The sequence below is a fragment of the Centruroides vittatus genome, unplaced genomic scaffold (assembly GCF_030686945.1).
Source record: "Centruroides vittatus isolate TY-2023 unplaced genomic scaffold, ASM3068694v2 scaffold_1519, whole genome shotgun sequence".
Classification (NCBI taxonomy): Eukaryota; Metazoa; Arthropoda; class Arachnida; order Scorpiones; family Buthidae; genus Centruroides; species Centruroides vittatus.
The window spans coordinates 509,681-529,001 of NW_027122682.1; the positions used below are offsets into that span (position 1 = coordinate 509,681).

Sequence of the window (19,321 nt, forward strand, 5' to 3'; positions counted from 1 at the left end):
ATTTAAATGCGAATCTTAAAACATGCCATTGTGTCTAGTGAATGGAAAAATGCATTCGTGGCGTGTTTCGTAACACACAAAATTAAACTTATCAATGATCGTAATCTTATTTTAGAAAGGAAACAATTTATGAATCGCGGATATGAATAGCCTCGGCCAATAATTCACAAATTAATTTTCTTTACAAATCAGAAAACGGTTTTAAAAAAACTTGCAACGAAGGAACCTTCAGAAAAATTCTTACATAAATGCACATAAAAATGGGTCAAAAAATTCTAGTAGTAAGATTTTTTTTTGTACATGACATGGTAGGAAATTCTAGAACAATTAAGATAACCTTGAATGGAACATAAGATGATGTGAGCTCTTTGTAAAAAGTAAGAAAAGTTTAACTTTTCCCTTCAGCAGGGGCAATCTGACTGGAAGTATTTAACTAGCTGCCCTTGAACGGCAGTTACACCTGCAAGTCCTTGGAAAACAAACCGCCCACGTGCTCTTAAAACAAGCTAAGAATTGGGTGGACACGTTGAAGACAATTACCGACTTATCACCATATTAAAAATGTATAAATAAATAATAAAAAAATAGTAGCAAGTACAGTTAGAAAGTAGAAGTTTATTCAAGCGATAATTAATCAACTACGTTCCCTACAAAGACCAACAAGTACAGGTGCACGGAGGAAAAACTATTTTTAGACTTCCTTACTTGTAAAATAAATAAATAAATAAATAAATAAAAACAATATGTTCCATGTTATATATACATATAATTTTTTAGTAGATAATTAACCAAGCTAGAATATGTAAATAAACTTTACTGGGTGAAAAGGTTATCTCTACACTTATTTGCCATTTTATAACAAAGTAAAAACCTACAGATCTGATAAAAAAAAAAAAAAAGTTAAAAACTGATAATAGTAGTGGCCTCAGAATTTATATAGTGAATTTTTCTGTTATGCAGCGTATACAGGAAAAGCATATTATGTACTGTACGTACAGTAGTACTAGGGTTTCTCATTTCCCGGTCTTTTGCTTGTCCCGGGATTCCGGGATAAAAGTAAACTGTTTCCCAGAATCCCGGGACATAATTAATTCTTTTTCGTGTTTTAAAGTAATTTAGTAATGTTCTGTAACCAATATACCTTCCTAAGCCTTTAAGTGTCCGGTACCCAAGATGAAAATTAACATCCAATTAACGTTAAATTTTTATAAGATTTTAAATAGCAAGGATGGTCAATACTCCGATCACTGGATCTGGTTCTTATTTAACTAATGAAAAGTCCTGCTATCGAGAGTGCCCTTTCCGATTCAATCCATGCGGGTGGAATCGTCTTTAATGCATTTAAGAGAAGATGGATATCCTGTTTTTTTTTCTCCAGTAGCCTGAAAGATTTATAGTTCATTTTCGAGATTGTAGTACTTCTTTTGTTCTCTAGTATTCTTGATTTGTCTACCTCGACTGCTTTAATAGAAACATCATAGCCCGATAATTCGGCACTTCGTTTGTCTTTAATAATCGGGTTTATGAAGAAAAACTTCATACTCGTTTGTATCCTTGCCCAATTTGCACAACTTGGCGTTACGCAGTTATTGAAGCTACTGGGCATGGTTAAAAATGAAGACAGAGTAAGCACAATTATTCCATATATTACTGGTAAAGAAATTTGAGTGTCCTACCACAAGTAAGCTACGTATTGATTATTGACCGTTTGTGACGTGCCGTAACGGGCAAAAATTTAAAAAAAAAAAAAACTAATAAGTAGGTTTAAAATTAATAAATACAAATGTATTCTGACAGTTTATGAGTTAATTACACTTTCTATTTGCAAAATTTCCTCAACCTTAACATAAAATAAGAAAAAAAAAAGTGAATTTTTGAGAAATTTGCGGGATTTCCCGGGTTAAAAAACAACCGGGATCCCGTCTGAGAAACCCTATACAGTACATTACATTAATATATACATAGCGCACAGGATCATAATTACAAGAAATCCGATAATTATCGCGACCTGTATAAATGTTTTACCACTTTGATCTATATCTAATTTAAATATTAATTTTTTGAATAATTACTTGGCACGTAACTGAGTTAAAGTATGGTAATTTTTTTGGATGACCCAGATTTTATATTCACTATAAAATTTTTAATGATAACGTATAAAAGTTTTATTCACGTAAAAAAAAAAAAAAATGTGTGTGTGTACCGGTACGTATATATATATATCGTGTGTTGTACAGCTGATATATTTTTATTGGATGATGTCCAGTAGAATAATAATTATAGTCTACGGTATACAAATCCATTTTTATGACCTATTTTTATATTAAACTCTTATGCAAATAAGTTACGACAGTTCATGTATCCAGCTGTGTGTTTTTTAATTTAAAATTTATATCTAGAACTCCCATAGACAGGGTTTTAAAACATTGCCAAAATACGAGAGGTCACCGAGTAGAAGGCCATTTTACTATTTGCGTCATGTAAACATTGTTGTTCGGAGTATTTTCTTTTCGGTTTTTCTATATGTATTGGTGGTAAATGTACGGTTATAAACTCGAACACACACAACAAACCAGCCAGCAAGTCGCCGGTACCAGCATCATCTTATATTTTGGCAAGAATCCAGAACATGTATGCACAGCAAGTTTTCTCCATCATTGAGTCGTTCAATGTCAAGATGGTGGTTGTCCAGGTCGACAGCTCGTTCACATCTTTTACACACGTGATTCCATGGTATTAAGGCTTATTAATTTCTAAATTAAGACTCTGTTCTAACGATTCTGTATACCGTGCAAAGGACTTACGCGTGGTGATAGATGGCTCAGGAATTCGATAATAGATGAGTGACTCCTGAGCCGAATTTAATACGCACTAGCTGGAATTCAATTGTTAGAAACAAACAGTTGATTTTGTAATAGCGTACCTATTTTATTTTTTTTGGCACCAAGCCGGAAATGTATAGGTAACTACAATATATAGAATCCCATATCAAAAACCTGTTTCCCGCACTTATTTACCTTTTATGCGATTGTACCTTACTACTACTCCGATATATCATTGATTAAAACGGTTAATCGGATATAAAACACGGCAACAGACTATAAAATTCTCAAAATTTATCAAATTCGAAGCGTTTTTCTAAACAAAAACGAATGCGGAATCACAAATAAAATGCTTGCTTTGTAACCAGCTGACGGCTGGTATACTATAAAACAATTATATAACAACACATTTCATTATCAATAATACGATTATGGAAAGGGTGCAGCCTATTAAATAACCAAATGACATTTTAGCATTAAAAATAGGTCATGGTGCCAAGGGCCTTTCCAGCTGCACTGCGTTGTCGTCCATACAAAAATAGAACAAATCACATGACAAAATGAAGAGAGGCGCAATGACCTTGACTCTAGAAAACCTTTTCAATCTACCTCTACCTCTCATGATTACTTGATTATATATATAAATCAATGGGTGACTGACAGGATAAGTTATTATATAAATAATTAAATATATATATATATATACTATATATACATACACACACACACTGTGCACATTCAAAATATTCAGTACAGTGTAAGAAAAGCTCCAATGCCATTTAAATTTGGAATGGTGGCAAAAATATCTTTAAAATACCAAGTAATTGCTAATATATTTTTGATACTAAAAATGTAAATATCAAACTGAAAATAATTTGACTCAGTTATGGCTTTTATATAGAGAATTTATGATACAACAAAAATGTTAAAAGCCATCAGACAACCTTGAAAATTATCAGGGTTTAAAATGTTAAAGTATACAAGTAAATCAGAAAAATTAAATACAAAATATTCAATAATTAATCTAATATTAATAATATTTAAGTAGATATAAAATAAAATAAAACTTTGTAAATACAAATCTATTACAAATTAGTTTTTTAAAAGTTTATTATTCATCTATTCTTTTTCTTTTTTTTTTTTTTTTTAAACACTGAAACTACATGTATCGAAATTTTAAAATACATTTCTCTAATTGGCTCTCATACAAAAATACAAGACAGAAATTACGGTTGGTTTATTCTCTCGCACCTAATTACACTCGAGGAAATTTATGCAATAAATTACGTGCAGATCTCATTAGAAAGCGCTATTGCATAATAAATATTTATACAGTCGAAAAGAAATTATTTCTGCATAAACAAAGAACTTTAATAAGTGAAACAACAGATATATGAAAGTTAGAAATAGAATAAAATATTAAAATTAATCATAAGGTCCATTAGGATTGTTTTAAACTTTTAGTTTGCCGCCTAATATATTTTTACTCATTGCTGAGCCATTTAAGTGTAACTGTAAATTAATATCAGAATATTTATATTAAGTTTCAATTACAAATAGCTTCCAATTTCTTACTCTTTAAAATAAATAAATAATAATAATATAAATACATTTATATAATAATATGTATGGTATATTAAATAATAAATATAAAATATAAGCCTATAAGTAATTATGACAAAAATTTAAATTTTATAAGTTATTTAGAATTAAATCATTTTATTAATTTTCGATATCTTAAAAGAAATTGACCTATAATTAAAAAACCAAGAGAATTCCCATTTATACAAATATAATAAAATACTATAAGCAAAAACATATATGAAAATATACAAAAGAACTTTTCTCCTAATTTTTCTATCAACTGTAGCACTCTTATGAGAAATTACCTATATAATTTTCACTTAAAGTTAACCAAAGTTAATTTGTATGGCAGGTAAAAACAAACTAAAAAATTTGATACGAGATTATTTAAATCTTGCACAGCATAAAATATCAAAAATACAGCAATAAAAAAAAAAAATCTAAACAAAGTTTTATATCAAATTATATATATATTTAAATATTATATTGCTCAGAAGACTTTGCTCAATGTAAAATACCAATCAGATAGCAATAAGAAGACCCCAACCATGCAAGAATATCTATAAAAAGAAATAAAAAGCAACATTTATGTCATTTATTTATATATGTTTACATACATAATTTAGCTAAAATTAACTTCCACTAGAAAAGTTTATACATAATCATTTATTTCTAAAAATCTAAAGATTCGCGGCTTTATATTTTCTTTCCTTTTCTAAGCTGCGAATCTTTACATTTTAGAAATAAATAAATAATTATGTATAAACTTTTTTAGTGAAAGTTAATTTTACCTACATTATGTAATCAAATGACATAAAACATAACTTTATCATACTTATATATATATATATATAAAAGACTATACCGTTTAAGATCCGAACTGTTACCGTATATTATACCGAACGTATCGTCTTAAACAGCAATACGTTTGGTATAATATACAGCATAACGGTTCGGATCTTAAACAGTTTAAGATCCTAGCAACGGGCGAGGTTGCGGCGAAGTCTCCGTCACTAAAACGCGAACGTCGAACATCCGGCGCTCGGCGTTCGCGCTTTAGAGACGAAAACTTCGGCCGCAACCTCGCCAATATCAACTTTTTAAACGTCCGAAGCACGGAAGAATATCTGAAAAAGAGCATGCATTTATGATAAATGAATAAATATATATTTAAATATAAAGACAAACAATTCAAAATCTATAATTTAGAGGAAAAAAATAAAAATAAAAGAATAATATTAAGGTTATAGGGGTTATACAAAGCATAAAATGTCAAGAAGGCGGCAATAAACTCCAAGCATGCAAGAAATTATAAGTAAAAAAATAAATATTTAAAGCAATATATATAATTAAAATGCCTACAGATTCGTATACGTAAGGTTGATAAAGTATAAAACGTATGGGAAAGGCGAAAACATTAGTTATTATCGGTAAAAGAGGAGAGAATGTCGAATGGGACATTGGACGATCGGTCAGTGAACCGACGATCGTGTAAGAGAGAATTATAAGATATAAATCACGAAAACGAGAGCTTTATTTCTTCTTACTTCCATCCTGCGATGCCATAGTCTTCTCCTGCATCCGGAAGCAGCTTCGTATCCTCGATTTATTTCGAAGATATTAATTTCTTTCGGACGAGATTCTTCCACTCTCACCTTGATCCTTTCTTTGGCATCGGAGGGGATCGACATCACCAGGAATGATGGGTAAAGCGTATGTCGCCATCTGGCGTCCGTTTTTATAAGTAGAGATTTAAATGGTCGCGTTTTACCTCTTCTACAAAGGTAATACGAAAATGATTTCGTTTCATTAAAATATATACACGTAAATAATTCTAATTTATGTCATGTAATGTTGTATATATATATATATATTTATATAATTGATCTTTTCGTATTTGGTTATTATTGTTTTTTATTGCTTCTCTGTGACGTGTTTTTTGGGTGTAGAAATAACTTAAAACTTGAATTGTATTGTGTTTTAGTGCCTTATTTATGTTTTTCTGTAACAATTTAGGAACTTTATACCTTAAATTTCTCTTTTTGAGTGTTTTGTATTAACTTAAATCAATATTAATGTATCAGTTAAACTGTTTACTTTACAAAAACTCACAAAACTTTCTAGTATAATTAACACCTTTATTACTGTTCATAAATAAAAGATCCAGAATTGGACAAGATTACAAGTGTCGGTGGCTGTTCCCGTATGAGTAAACCACCAAAAGGTACCACGTGTCCGCCGGTTTTTTTCGTTCCGTCAGACCCGTACTATAAAATAGTATGCAATTGAATGTTTTTGCGTAAGTACCGAGGTCTACGAGGAAACGGTTGCAGCCAATTAATGTTAGATTGACCACCGGGGTCAGGCGGTGCGACCGCACGAGGCCCCCTGATCCCGCACGATCGACTCTTGTGAAATTTAAAAATTGATAGTTTCATTTTTCGCTAAGTTAACTAACGTTCACTAATCTATTTAACGGATGGTATGTTTACCGTTAAAATATTATTTTATAGTTCGAAACTGCTATTTTTTTATTAAAAGGCCCATGGCGACAACCTCGAACCGGGCCCTACTATTTCTCGGGCCGGTCCCGTCGACCACCTAAAACTTTTTCCGGGAAGAACGTTATATCGTGCATAGATTGTCAAAGTTCCTGCTACCAGATAATTGGAAAAACTTTTTAAAAAAAATATAAGCAGCGTTGGGTGTGTCTAGCCAAAATGGAAGGAACACGAGTAAAATTTTACAATAGTGTATCTTAGAGGCCCTAGAATACACTGTTTCTTTTGCTTTTTTTTCACATAGGATAAAAATTAAACTAGCCACTTTAGTTAATATAATGAAGTAAGCAATGTACTTTAACAGTGTGTAAGGTGTATTGCTTACTTCGTGTAGGAATAGCCTACAATCCTGATAATGTCAGTGATGTCTGACAGTGATATCTTCTTGATTCATTAGTGAACACAAAGTATAGTACAAGCATATATATTCAAGATAAAATTCAAGATAAACATGTTTAAAATTCAGCAAAAAAAATGGATATAACAGAAATGTAGGAACGATTAAGAAACAATTTTTTTTTTTCATTGTTAAAATTATTAGATGAAACAAATATTTTTAATTAATATTCTGGTCAGCTTAATAAAATCCACAAAATCAGGCTTGTACTTTTATGGATAGGATAATACATCTCGTAAAACCTTCGGGTGCCCAGCGACAAATTTTGTGGGTAAACATGTTTTCAGACTCCTTCCGAGCTCTGCTTCAGATTTTCTGCTTTCTTTAAATGGAACATGAATCAAAGCTATCATTCAAATTCAAAATACTACATGGTCAACAGACTTATGCTGCTGCAAAAATATGCATCATTACATAATTCTGTGGATTACATTGATTGGATGGCTTTCCGTAGATAGTGCCGGTTTTGTACATTGCTTGCAAGCATACGAGATTTGTTTTTCTTCTTCGTAATTAATGCATGACCCTCCTGTCAGCTTTTGTTTACCCGGGAAATTCGTTGCTGGACATTTTATGAGATGTGTTATGTAAGTTAAGTGTGAAGGTGATTAAACTATTGGATAGGATAATGATAATATTAATCAAAAGTATTTTATAAAATGCAAATTTCTGCCGAGAATTAAAAGTTATTTTTGCTTAGGTAAAGCTACAATGTATATAAAATCTGTACGTTGATATAATTTGTTAATTATCTAACAAAATAAATCATAAACTTAAAGTATAGATCTGTTAATAAATCAGAGTGACTGAAATATGAATTTTAATATATAAACCACATATCATTCAGAGAATGAAATCATGATCCAGACAGAAAACAAAATGCATTTTGGTTCTAATAGAAATCTAAGTGTATATTTTTTCTAACAGTTCAAATGCACTGACTTCCTAATTTATCGTGATGCACATCATCTCTGCTTTTGTCAATCTGAATTTAATACTTTTAAATATTCCATGTAAATAACGAGGTTGGGGCCGAAGTTTTAAACGCAAAAACATGTACATCAGTCGTTCAGCGCCGCTTTCCCGTAAGCCTAGAAGTTTGACAATGATGTTTGGAAAGTCAGTGGGATCATGCTCGACGTTCCAAACGCCATTGTCAAACTTCTAGGCTTACGGGAAAGCGGCGCCGAACGTCCGACGTACACATTTTCGCATTTAAAACTTCGGCCTCAACCTCATTAATATTCAATAAAATCTTCAAATGATAAATTTTATTACATTAATGCTGTAATTACATAAAGATTAACAATTTAAAAAAAATTAATAATAATAATTTTTACACACATTTACCATTAGGCCAAATTAATTAAATAACCCTTAATTTAGCCTAAAAATAATCCAGTGGTTTAAACTTATAATGCTTTAAGAAATATATGTCATATTTTGTGAATTTATTGCTTGACCCGAATGTACAGTGCACTCTCGTTAGTCTAAATCTGCACTAATCCAAAGCAATTTTGTTTATTTTTCTGCTAAAATGTTCAGCCGAAAAGCAAAAAGAACGTCATAGGTTATTTCCCAAAACCATGACAAATTTGTCAAGGATTTTTATATGTACCAAATACAGTATAAAAATTTTTTAATGTATGTAGAACTTTTCATGAATTTTGACCTGGCTGTCATGATGCACAATAGCAAGGACAAATATATGTTAGTATGTGAAGGACGTACGTTATGTGAATTTAAATCACACCTCAGATTACCAGTGTATATTCTCTTTAAATACTCCAGAGCCTCATTCAGGTTATGCAGTTTCTGGCCAAGATTTGTGAAATAATCTATACTTAATCGTCTTTGGTTCTTTTTTTTGGCATCCTTTTCTTTATGTATAACATGTATAACGCTGCTAATCCAAACTTTTCAGTCATTCAAAACCTGTACAATAATTGGTTCGAATTAGCAAGAGTAAAATAATAATTTTCATTCAATAATTAATCTTTTAGTTGTTTTACAACATTGGTCCTTGACCACTAAAATTTTAATTTTATAAATTTTGATGTATTTAAGAAGCTAATTCTAATAATAATCTTATATTTTAAGTATTTAATAAGCATTCTAATTTATTTTTTTGAAGTTGGTATTGATACATCAAATTGCTTTAAATTTATGACAGATCGCCATTAATTAAAAACAATTGATTTTCAGAAAAATATTAGATGCTAATTAGAAGTAATTTATTAAAGAAAGAAAACATTAAATAAAGGGTACGGTTATCGGGATCTTATCTGAGCTGTAGACCATGCCTATAGGAACAAAAAAGTCAAAGGAACCGTACCTCTACATGTGACCCTTTGCAAGATACATCCTGCTGAAATCAGGTCATGCAAGTTGCATTGCTCCACTGAGACTATCACATTTAACTATTTAGCTCATACGACTATGCCGGCTTTGAATAACCCACTCAAATGTTCGTGGAGTATTAGACGTTATGTAGTTCTAGGGGTGTGTGGGCTCACTTTTGTGCGGGTGCCGAGACGCATGCAATTGCTTGCACTGGAGTACACGACTAAATGCAGAGCATAGAGAATAGGCAGTATACTGCTACATGGTAAAAACTGACCTTTGGAGGAGAAAATTTCATGACCGGTTGCATATACAGGCTTGGTTCCTTTGAATTTTTTGCTCATACAGAGGAATTCTACAATTCTGGGGGGTGGAAAACCCTCATTCGGAGTTCATATCTTATCAATGCTGGTATAAGCTGTAACTAGACAGTAAAGACACAAATTACCTTATGTACTTTTTCAGCAACTTAATTTTTAATCAAACTAATGTTTTTGGCTTATTCAAGATTTCATATAGTCATAATATTGCAAAACAAGCAATTATAAAGGTAAACTGTTCTGCATTCATATGTACAAGATGGTCAAATGAAACTTTATTAGGGATGAGTTTGGGAGGAAAAACACTCATTTGAGTAGATTTTACTGTGCCAATGAGGCATTTCAAATGTTATTCCTCAAGTCCATAGTAAATAAATGTTCAAAATTTAATGTTTCTCACGATGTTGCAAGGTAGTAATAAGCACGGTTGGCTCATATCATCATCAAGTTTACTCAGCACAAATAAACTTGTTCGGTCACCCAACAGTGGCAGCTCCTGATACACATTATAGCATTTCTAAAGTAAAAAAATTGTCTCGATTTTTATGTAGTAAGTACATAAATTATTATACATGATTAAAACTATTTTTTCTTAATCAAAACAGTATATGAAATAAAAACAACTCTATCAGAGCAGTTGCAGGCTATACATCTGCAACAGACTGTTAAAGAATATAAGGGTTGATTTACACACAACAGTGACGTGCCAGCACAGTGACTGTTTGGTACATAAACATCGATAAATATCACAAATAGCCAATCAGAGTTTCATCTACGACATGTGATCTGTATTCTGTCAATTATACAAGTGTCGTACATGAAATTCTGATTGGCTGATGTGTGATATTTATTGATGCTTACTGCACTGTGCCGGCACGTCACTGTTGTGTGTAAATCGACCCTAATCCTGCTTGTTTGGCACCCACATCTCGTGATACAAAGAAATGCTTGAGACAGCACTGCACTGTTTAACAGTGCTGTTGCAGACAGTATGGCCAAATGGCAGGAATTAGTTACTGGATAAGGGCAGAGGTGCAGAGTGCTATGTGACCTGTAAACATTAATATAAAAAAGGCAAAAATTTTGTATCTTGCTAATTTATTTTTATTAAATTAAAAGTATATATTTTATGAATGCAAAATATATGTATTATCGTTTATGTAAAGTAGCAGTTGTTACTTAACACCTCCACATTAGACAACCATGAGCTACCACTGTCACTCAGTATAAAAATACACATTTAACTTTAGTAGATTTGTTTTTATGCTACTTAAATCACTCCAATAATTGTTTCCTTGTTGAAGAAAACTATTGTAGAACTGCATTTTATTTGAAAGTACTAAAATTAATCTTTCTCTTTCCTTTTACTTGATTGAAATTTCTTAATTAATATGTACTCTCAAAAATTACAAGATATCATTAAGCATATTATAAAATTAAATCAATGATTAAAAGTGTTTTCAATATCAATTATCTTAGATTTATTATCTTTTAAAACTCATGTATTAATTGAAATACATAATTATTTTCTAAGAGAAGACAATCATAAATTTACCGCTGCATCAAGTGTGGCAGTAAAAATAGTAATTAATTATGCTAAATTATAGGCCGAGAACATTGAGAAATATCATTTTTCAGGGTGCAGTTTGAAAATATTGTAGACCTATAAATTCACACCATCGTCCGCCCATCTATGTTTCCTTAATCTCTCAAGAACGGAGTCAGATAGATAAGAGACGAGATCAAACATGGAAACCTTAGGGGGCAAGAGGGCCCCGATTGACTATATACAAACTTCCAATGCAAACCAAGTCATGTTATTTCAATTTTCATCCAAAAGATATTACGTAGGTGACCAACGCAATTCTATTGTTAAAGGAAAAGTATGATGTACAGGGACAAGACACTACTAATTTGAGGTGGAGAGCATATATTTTAAATGAAATAAATTAAAAACACGATTAAAAATTGCAACCCGGCATTGTGACAATGTCACAATAAATAATTGCTCGATTATATTGTTATTTTTTTCTCTCTGATTTTAATATTATAGCTTTCTTGGAGCAGTGTCTAATGACTTTTATTGATTTTTTTAGAATCAATAATTAGTGTTTCCTTTTCAAACATCAAAAGCTTAGAAATAAATCTCAGATTTATTTTCAAGCAACAAACTGTCATCACTATATGTCGAGAAGCAATGACAAACTGTCATTGCTTCTCAACATAATCATCTCGGCGATTAAAGAATATACTGTTTTGATCCAACAGAGATATGCAATGCATTAACAACTGTGCATATGTGAATATGACAATTCCATCGAATCATTCTGAACTAATGATCCGAGATCGTTCGACTTCCCAATTATGAGCATTAGTACAGGCGGTGGCAGGCGTACCACTTTGGTGTTTGTCTTTCACACCGTCTCTGCCTTCCTGCACATTTCTGTATGTTACATTAGCTCGTGATATTTGGATTGTATGCTTTGGTAAGTACCTTGTAGATTTCTATACCAGTCTTAACAAGGCCCATTGGCATCAAATTGGCAATCTCGCTACAATCCAGCAATTCGATCTTCCTGCTAGTGCCATTTCTATGATGTGACAGGCTCGTGTTTTGCATGGATGTCTAGAAATTTGGGTCACTCCTGTTGAATCATAAGCAGGGTTGCATTTAATCACAAATTTCTTAGAAATTCTGAAATTAAAAAAAAAAAAGAAGCTGTTGCTCTGTCTAGATCAGTGGTTCTTAACCAGTGTTCCGCAAACCTACCTCCAGTGTTCCACGAAAGAAAAGATTTTACAGTTTTTATTCAATTTATTCCCATTGCTATATTCATACACAATTCAATATATTAAAGTTTATTCCTTCATTGTTTCCTGAGAATAGTAAACATGGAATTGCTTATCAATTTTTTAATATATTGATGCTAATGGTGTGTGTAATAAGTATATGATTGGTGTTCTGCGGCCTCAGAAAGGTCGAGAACCACTTGTCTAGATAAAGGGAAAGTTTGGCAGCAAGAAGGGCATCTGGCTGTAAAATGTATGCCAAATCTGTCCCCGTACAGGAAGCAAACAGCAGAAACCCTACATTACATGGGTATAATAAGCTAAGTAGAAACAACATTTCACATTAACAGTAATTATTTCTTAAATCAAAAATATAGTTTTTTTTTTTAATTATTTTATTCAACTGGATTCCAGTTAATTTTATTCATTTGAAATTAGTTCAGAAATCTTAGGATACAGCAGGTGTTGATCCAAGTCTTGTACTATATACAGATAACCCCCGTATAACACGGCACTTCTGTAGCATGGATTCACAATAACACGGTTCGAGAATTGGGTAAAACCCTCGTACGACATGAAATGTAATAAAAACCATTAAAAGCGAACTTTATCTAATTTGAAATTAGGGAAATCCCCATACAACAGTTCAATAAACGTACAAAAGATACCTCGTTTGACATTTTTCATTCGAGTGCATACGTACTATCAGATTTTCATGCATAATTTTCGTGAACTATTAGTACTTAAGTACAATATGTAAATTTTGTTTTCCCGCCTTTTGTCGATACACGCGGTCTTTCTCAAAACTTGTTTCAGTGTTGCTAGATCTCAACGCTTCTCGTTTTGTGTTGCCAGACGTTTTTGCTTCATTCCGTCACCGGTTCTTAGGTTTTGAACCACGCCTCCAACCGTTGGTACAATCCACACCTTTAAAGTATACTTTAAGACTAATTGTGTCTTTTTTGGCTACGTAGCTTAAAAATTTTCGGTTAACAGTGCTTAGTGACGACGACGAAAACATTGTTTAATTTATATTAATATGTATCACTTCTTAAGAAAATTTTAATAAAGATATTTATCCTAATTGTGAAAATATAATAGCACGTTTTTTAATTTTTGGAACCTAAACCCTCTTTTCGTACTAGTTCTTTGTTTCGTATAACACGGCAATTTCTTGGAACATAACTCCTGTATTATATGGGGGTTACCTGTACTTTGTTAGGTTGTTTTTTTTTTATTAGATGAAATTAATGTAAGGGTTAATGTAAGTTTATGATTAAAAATTGTTGACTTCCTTATCATCCTATTTATATGATTTATTTTTGACGAATTCCAAATATTTGGTAAATTAGTGAAAATAAATTTTAGCATCAAAGTACAAGCCATTACTTATCAAACATACATTTAAAACGAAGATAGACAGCTTTAAGAGGTCAAGGCATTAATCTGACATATCAGCCGCAAGGGACTCGAGCTTAATCCCCGGTTAATTTTTTTTATATGCTGGCTTATTCTGGATAGTGTTAGGCCCTGTCATTTAAGATCCGGCCACCTCCATTGTTATCTTGGCTGAATCCAAGGAGGATGTGATTAAAGATTCTCTTAGTGTCCATGGGATAAAGAGAGTCAAAATGAATAATTAGATGTTGAATAGCTATGTTTTAATAATTTAAAAAAAAAAATCATGTTTATTCTACAAAATGGCCACAAAGTCTATGTAAGTGATTCTGTTTTGGGTCTCCCTGTTATAGAATATCTTGATGATAGGTCAGATGCGGATCCAATACAGCATGATATTCTCAATATCCAGACTTTTATAACTTAACACTTTAGGGATGTGTGAAAACATGTGAAAGAATATTTCTGAACTCCACCTTGCCAGGGGTGTAGTTGTAAACTAAGAAGTATCAGCACCTTGAGTTTGAATCGCTACTATCTATGGGATTTTGTATGGGAAAAGCACAACTTTGTGGCACAATATCTGCACCTATAAATAACCTATATATTTGTAATCAGCACAAGAAGTAATTTTCTAAGTTTTTTGGCAAAGGTACATAAAGTCCAACCTAGTTATTTGTAAAATACAAGGGCTTCATCCTGCTTAAAAAAGGAAAGTACAAGGACACCACCCTAGTATGCCCCAGCACAATTACAGCATTGCACCTTATCCAACATTGTTCTTTTTAGATCTTGAAGATGAAAAACCTTTCTCATTGGTATAATTCATGATAATCTTTCCTGTGTTTTTCTGGTATCTAAAATTTGTGCAAAAAATGTATAGAGTACTTATATAAGTTCCAACTATAGTTCAGTTCACCATAATTTTGAACTATTGCCAAAGCTAAGCAACCTTTTAACATATTTATTATTATAATATATAATAATAATTTTGCAAGGATGGTTAAGGGAATAACATCTTACGTTTACCTTCAGACTATATTTTGCCGTGAATTACTTACTAGTGTTCAGTGGTACTGTACATAGTTTTCACAGTGGTCCAAAGTTAGGGTGAACTTTACTATAGTGTCAATAAGAACTTTATAGTATTCTGCACGTTGTCTATCCACAAGACTTCTCAAACACTAAAACTTTTGAGATCTGAGGTTATAATAAAATAATTCCATATAGACTTTTACGACATTTGCACTTTTCTAGCATCTTTGAATAAATAAATTTTTGTTCTAATAACTAAGAGTTAATAAAGAATTGAAATTTGTATGTCGTGTGTATCCATCAGAGGAGGCAACTGTCTGTTAAAAACCAAAGTTTGTTTTTAATGAATGTTTGAATTTTTATTTTGGATTGTGTTCCATCAATGAAACAGAGTTTCACCTGAAGCAGGATTCCAGAGGAGCCTGAAAACATTCTTGCAGTGTATGTTACAATAGGTTTATAGTGTGTTTTATATATCATTCAGCGTAAAGTGTACTTAGAAGTTTTAATCACTATTTTATTACCTAAATTAAGCATGTTGATTCAGGGAGCTATAGAAACTAATATCTATATCAAGCTGACATACCATCCACTTATAAATAGATAAATTGAAAAATCACTGTAAAAGAGTTGCTCCTGGATCTATTTTCGGTTTGCATTCCCTTGTGAATTGCATTACATGTTCCAAGGGTTCGTTACTCCATTTTGGAGACTACTTTCTTAGACTGTTGTATCTAATCTGTCAGACTGTAGATTTAAATTCCATTTTGGATCTGGATGTTTGTATTTATCAAATTTTTAATGTAGATTGTTTAGAGAAACATTGTTGTTTTACATCTTTTATACTATTATTTAAATAATTGTTTGAAAGTTTGTTTTTTGTTTAAGTTAAGGTTTTTAAATTTAGAATAAATTATGTTTATAGATTATACTTTAAAAATAATTGATCTAGGTGATAAACAGCTAAATAAAGCAATGATAAGACAGTGATGGATACAAGAGGATGCGGTTTTTTAGACCATCTGCAGTACAATGGTTGTGTGCATGTTAAAAATTAAAAATATTCGAATTATTGAGTTATTCCATTTTGGGTACTTGGATCCATCTCTATGATTGTACATAAGGCGTGACATTGTAGTATTCAAATTTATTTTTATCAACAGAAATACTAGAAAAAATTTGATTTCAAATATTGGATATTTGCAGATAGAATTCACTCATCTGTATTATTTATATATTGTATTGCTTCGAAATTAAGACGAACTGCGACTTTTTGAAAAATTTTAAATTAAATGATAATTAAGTATGGTTTGAAAGAGGTTATTAAAGAGTAATGCTGATTTTAATGTATTTAAAATAAAATAATTATACGGGAAATATAACATTTTAATTTAATAAGCCCACGAGTGCCTCTTATCTTTAATTAGCTGCAGAAGTTTAGATTCAGAATATCTTAGCATTCTTATGTTACTTGATGCTTGCTTGTCCTTTTCAAAATTCTTAAAATTAGGGTGTTTTTTTTCTTAATCTGATGATTGTAAATGGGTGAAAAAGTATCTTAAGTTCGAAGCTATGCAGTAAAAATATGATTTATATAAAAGTTAAATCAATATATGTTTTAAATACATCAATTTTTTCCTTAGTTACGACAAAGATGAAATGAAAATCAACGAGAGAATGAAGCTTAAGTTTAACTGGAAGAAAATTAAATTAAAATATATCATTTTTTGTGTTGTCCTAGTGTTTCTGCTGGATTTCTTTGGTACTTTTACACACTTTTTTGAATTGGACTACCATACCAAATTTGTGTATCCATTAGATATTGACATTCGGGACGTTCTTTTTAAGTTAAAAAATGGAATTCAGCCCGATATTAAACCCATCAATGAATATAATTACAGATTTAAGATAAAGAATGAAAATAAATGTAAAATTACAGATGGGAAATTTAATGAGGTTAGACTGTTGTATGTAATTAAATCTGCTCTCAGGAATGTTTTGCAAAGAAATGCCATAAGAAACTCTTGGGGTTGGGAAAAACGTTTTTCGGATGTGACAATTAAGAGAGTGTTCATTCTTGGGATTGATCCAAATGATCCTTTGCTTCAGGACAAAATCGATGAAGAATTTAACAAACATAATGACATCATTCAAGCAGATTTTGTCGATACTTATTATAACAACACGATCAAGACGATGTTAGCTTTCAAGTGGGTGGTACACAACTGTCCGAGAGCTCAATATATTTTTTTTTCCGACGACGACATGTACGTCTCTACGAAAAACATTTTAGCATTCATTCGTAATCCTTTAAATATACAACTTGGTGAAAGGAGGAGACTACTACACAAGCATGATATATATAATGGCAAATTGATTGCTGGATATGTATTCTTCTCTCCTCCTATGAGACATAAAATCAGCAAGTGGTATATATCATTAAAAGAATACCCTTATTCTAAATACCCACCATACGTTACGGCAGGTGCTTATTTAGTGTCGTATCCGGCACTACTCGATTTATACTATACTAGTCTGTATACAAAGAACTTCAGGTTTGACGATATTTATCTTGGAATTCTTGCAAGAAAGGCCGAAATTGATCCACTTCACAACGAAAACTTTTATTTCTGGAAAAAAGATTATACGAAAGATTCCTATGCATCCGTCATTGCATCGCATGGTTACGGGGATCCGGACGAGTTGCTAAGAGTGTGGAACGAGCAAAGAAGTTTAGGGCACGCGTGAATATTAGAAAAAGGTACTGTTTATGTAGAGGGCATATTGACAATAAAACAAATGTGAGAAAGTGTTCTAGAATGTTTTTATTACTGAATGTCAGTCGGCACAACTATCCACACACAAAAATTTACATATATTTGAAGACCAATAGATTTAGCCTTAGTTATTGCAAAGTAGTATGATAGGAACCAATTTTAATTATGACTAAATCTTTTGTTTTCTTTCTTAAATTAATACATACGTAAAGAAAATTAAAATATACATAAATCTGTGCATAATATATTTTGTTACATTAGATAGATGCTTATAAATATTCTTGATTGTGTATGCAGATAAAATATAGAATATATTAAAGTATATTCTTGTATGGTACAGGTTCACTTGCGATATATTAAGTTTCAAATAAATATACAAGCTAGTAGCGCATATTCTATGTTATTAAATATAAATATATATATATATTATATACACATATGTTTATATAATTAGCCTTTGAAAAGGAGTTGTGATATTTAAAATTAAAAAAATAGCAAAGCGCAACTTTTGATTTTTAATGGTTCGGACTGCTGAAAGATTTTAGATGGACTCATATACATTGCATTGAATTAGCATTTCATAAATGAATCTGAATATATTAATGTTTAAAAATAATAATTTTTTAATACATTAATTATATATATATATATTATATGATATTGCTTAGACTTCAAAGATAAATTTAAGGCAGTATCTTTCTATAGAATGATTTATATAAATCATAAAAAGTGCAGCTATATTATATATATATATATTAAGATATACATTATTAACAGTTTCATATACATGTATATGAATTAAGAACAGTTTTTATATTTATTTAGTGTGATAAAAATAAATGTTTAATCTTTTCTAAGTAAATTTTGTTTTTTTTTTTTTATAAAATTGATTTAATATTTAATCAAGAATGGAATATAATCTGCACAGTATAGACACAAACATTGCACCATGCTATACTCCAGTGCAATTGCATTTACATATTATGTATCAGAAACAAGAAATAGTCTGATGCAACTTTTGTGTCTACGCCCTGTATATCCGTAAATTTAATTGTAATTATATAAACTATAGGTGTTCTTAATGTGAATAATATAAAAATGTATGAAACAAAACACAAAATAAATATCTTTAAATGATAATGTAATGCTTTTTGCGAAAATTAAACCTAAATGTTGTTTGTGGGTTGAGGGAAAGTCATTCTGTTTCTGTTTCGTCGTCATTCTTGCAAGCATCTATCGATGATTTTGCTTCAGCTAAAGTTTTTAATGTTTCATTCAAGACTTTTGATTTACC

At 31.2% G+C, this 19,321-nt stretch overlaps 3 protein-coding genes across 6 annotated transcripts in view; 1 reads left to right on the forward strand and 2 right to left on the reverse strand.

Moving 5' to 3' along the window:
• Positions 1–6,091, reverse strand: part of LOC136987373 (retinoic acid receptor RXR-alpha-B-like) — an 83,169-nt gene extending 77,078 nt beyond the window's left edge. The window contains exon 1 of the mRNA XM_067285110.1: positions 5,954–6,091. Within this exon, the coding sequence (XP_067141211.1) occupies positions 5,954–5,987 (34 nt within the window). The 5' untranslated portion in view covers positions 5,988–6,091. The remainder of the gene's footprint in view (positions 1–5,953) is intronic.
• brn (beta-1,3-galactosyltransferase brn) lies at positions 2,698–18,064 on the forward strand. The gene is made up of 2 exons (XM_067285115.1): positions 2,698–2,733; positions 16,894–18,064. Exon 2 carries the CDS (start codon positions 16,910–16,912, stop codon positions 17,996–17,998), a length of 1,089 nt encoding a protein of 362 aa, XP_067141216.1. The 5' UTR covers positions 2,698–2,733; positions 16,894–16,909; the 3' UTR covers positions 17,999–18,064.
• Positions 18,057–19,321, reverse strand: part of Usp20-33 (Ubiquitin specific protease 20/33) — a 69,354-nt gene continuing 68,089 nt past the window's right edge. For all 4 annotated transcript variants that reach the window (XM_067285105.1, XM_067285103.1, XM_067285104.1 and 1 more), the window contains one exon: positions 18,057–19,320. In XM_067285105.1, coding sequence (XP_067141206.1) covers positions 19,223–19,320 — 98 coding nt within the window. In that variant the 3' untranslated portion in view covers positions 18,057–19,222. The remainder of the gene's footprint in view (position 19,321) is intronic.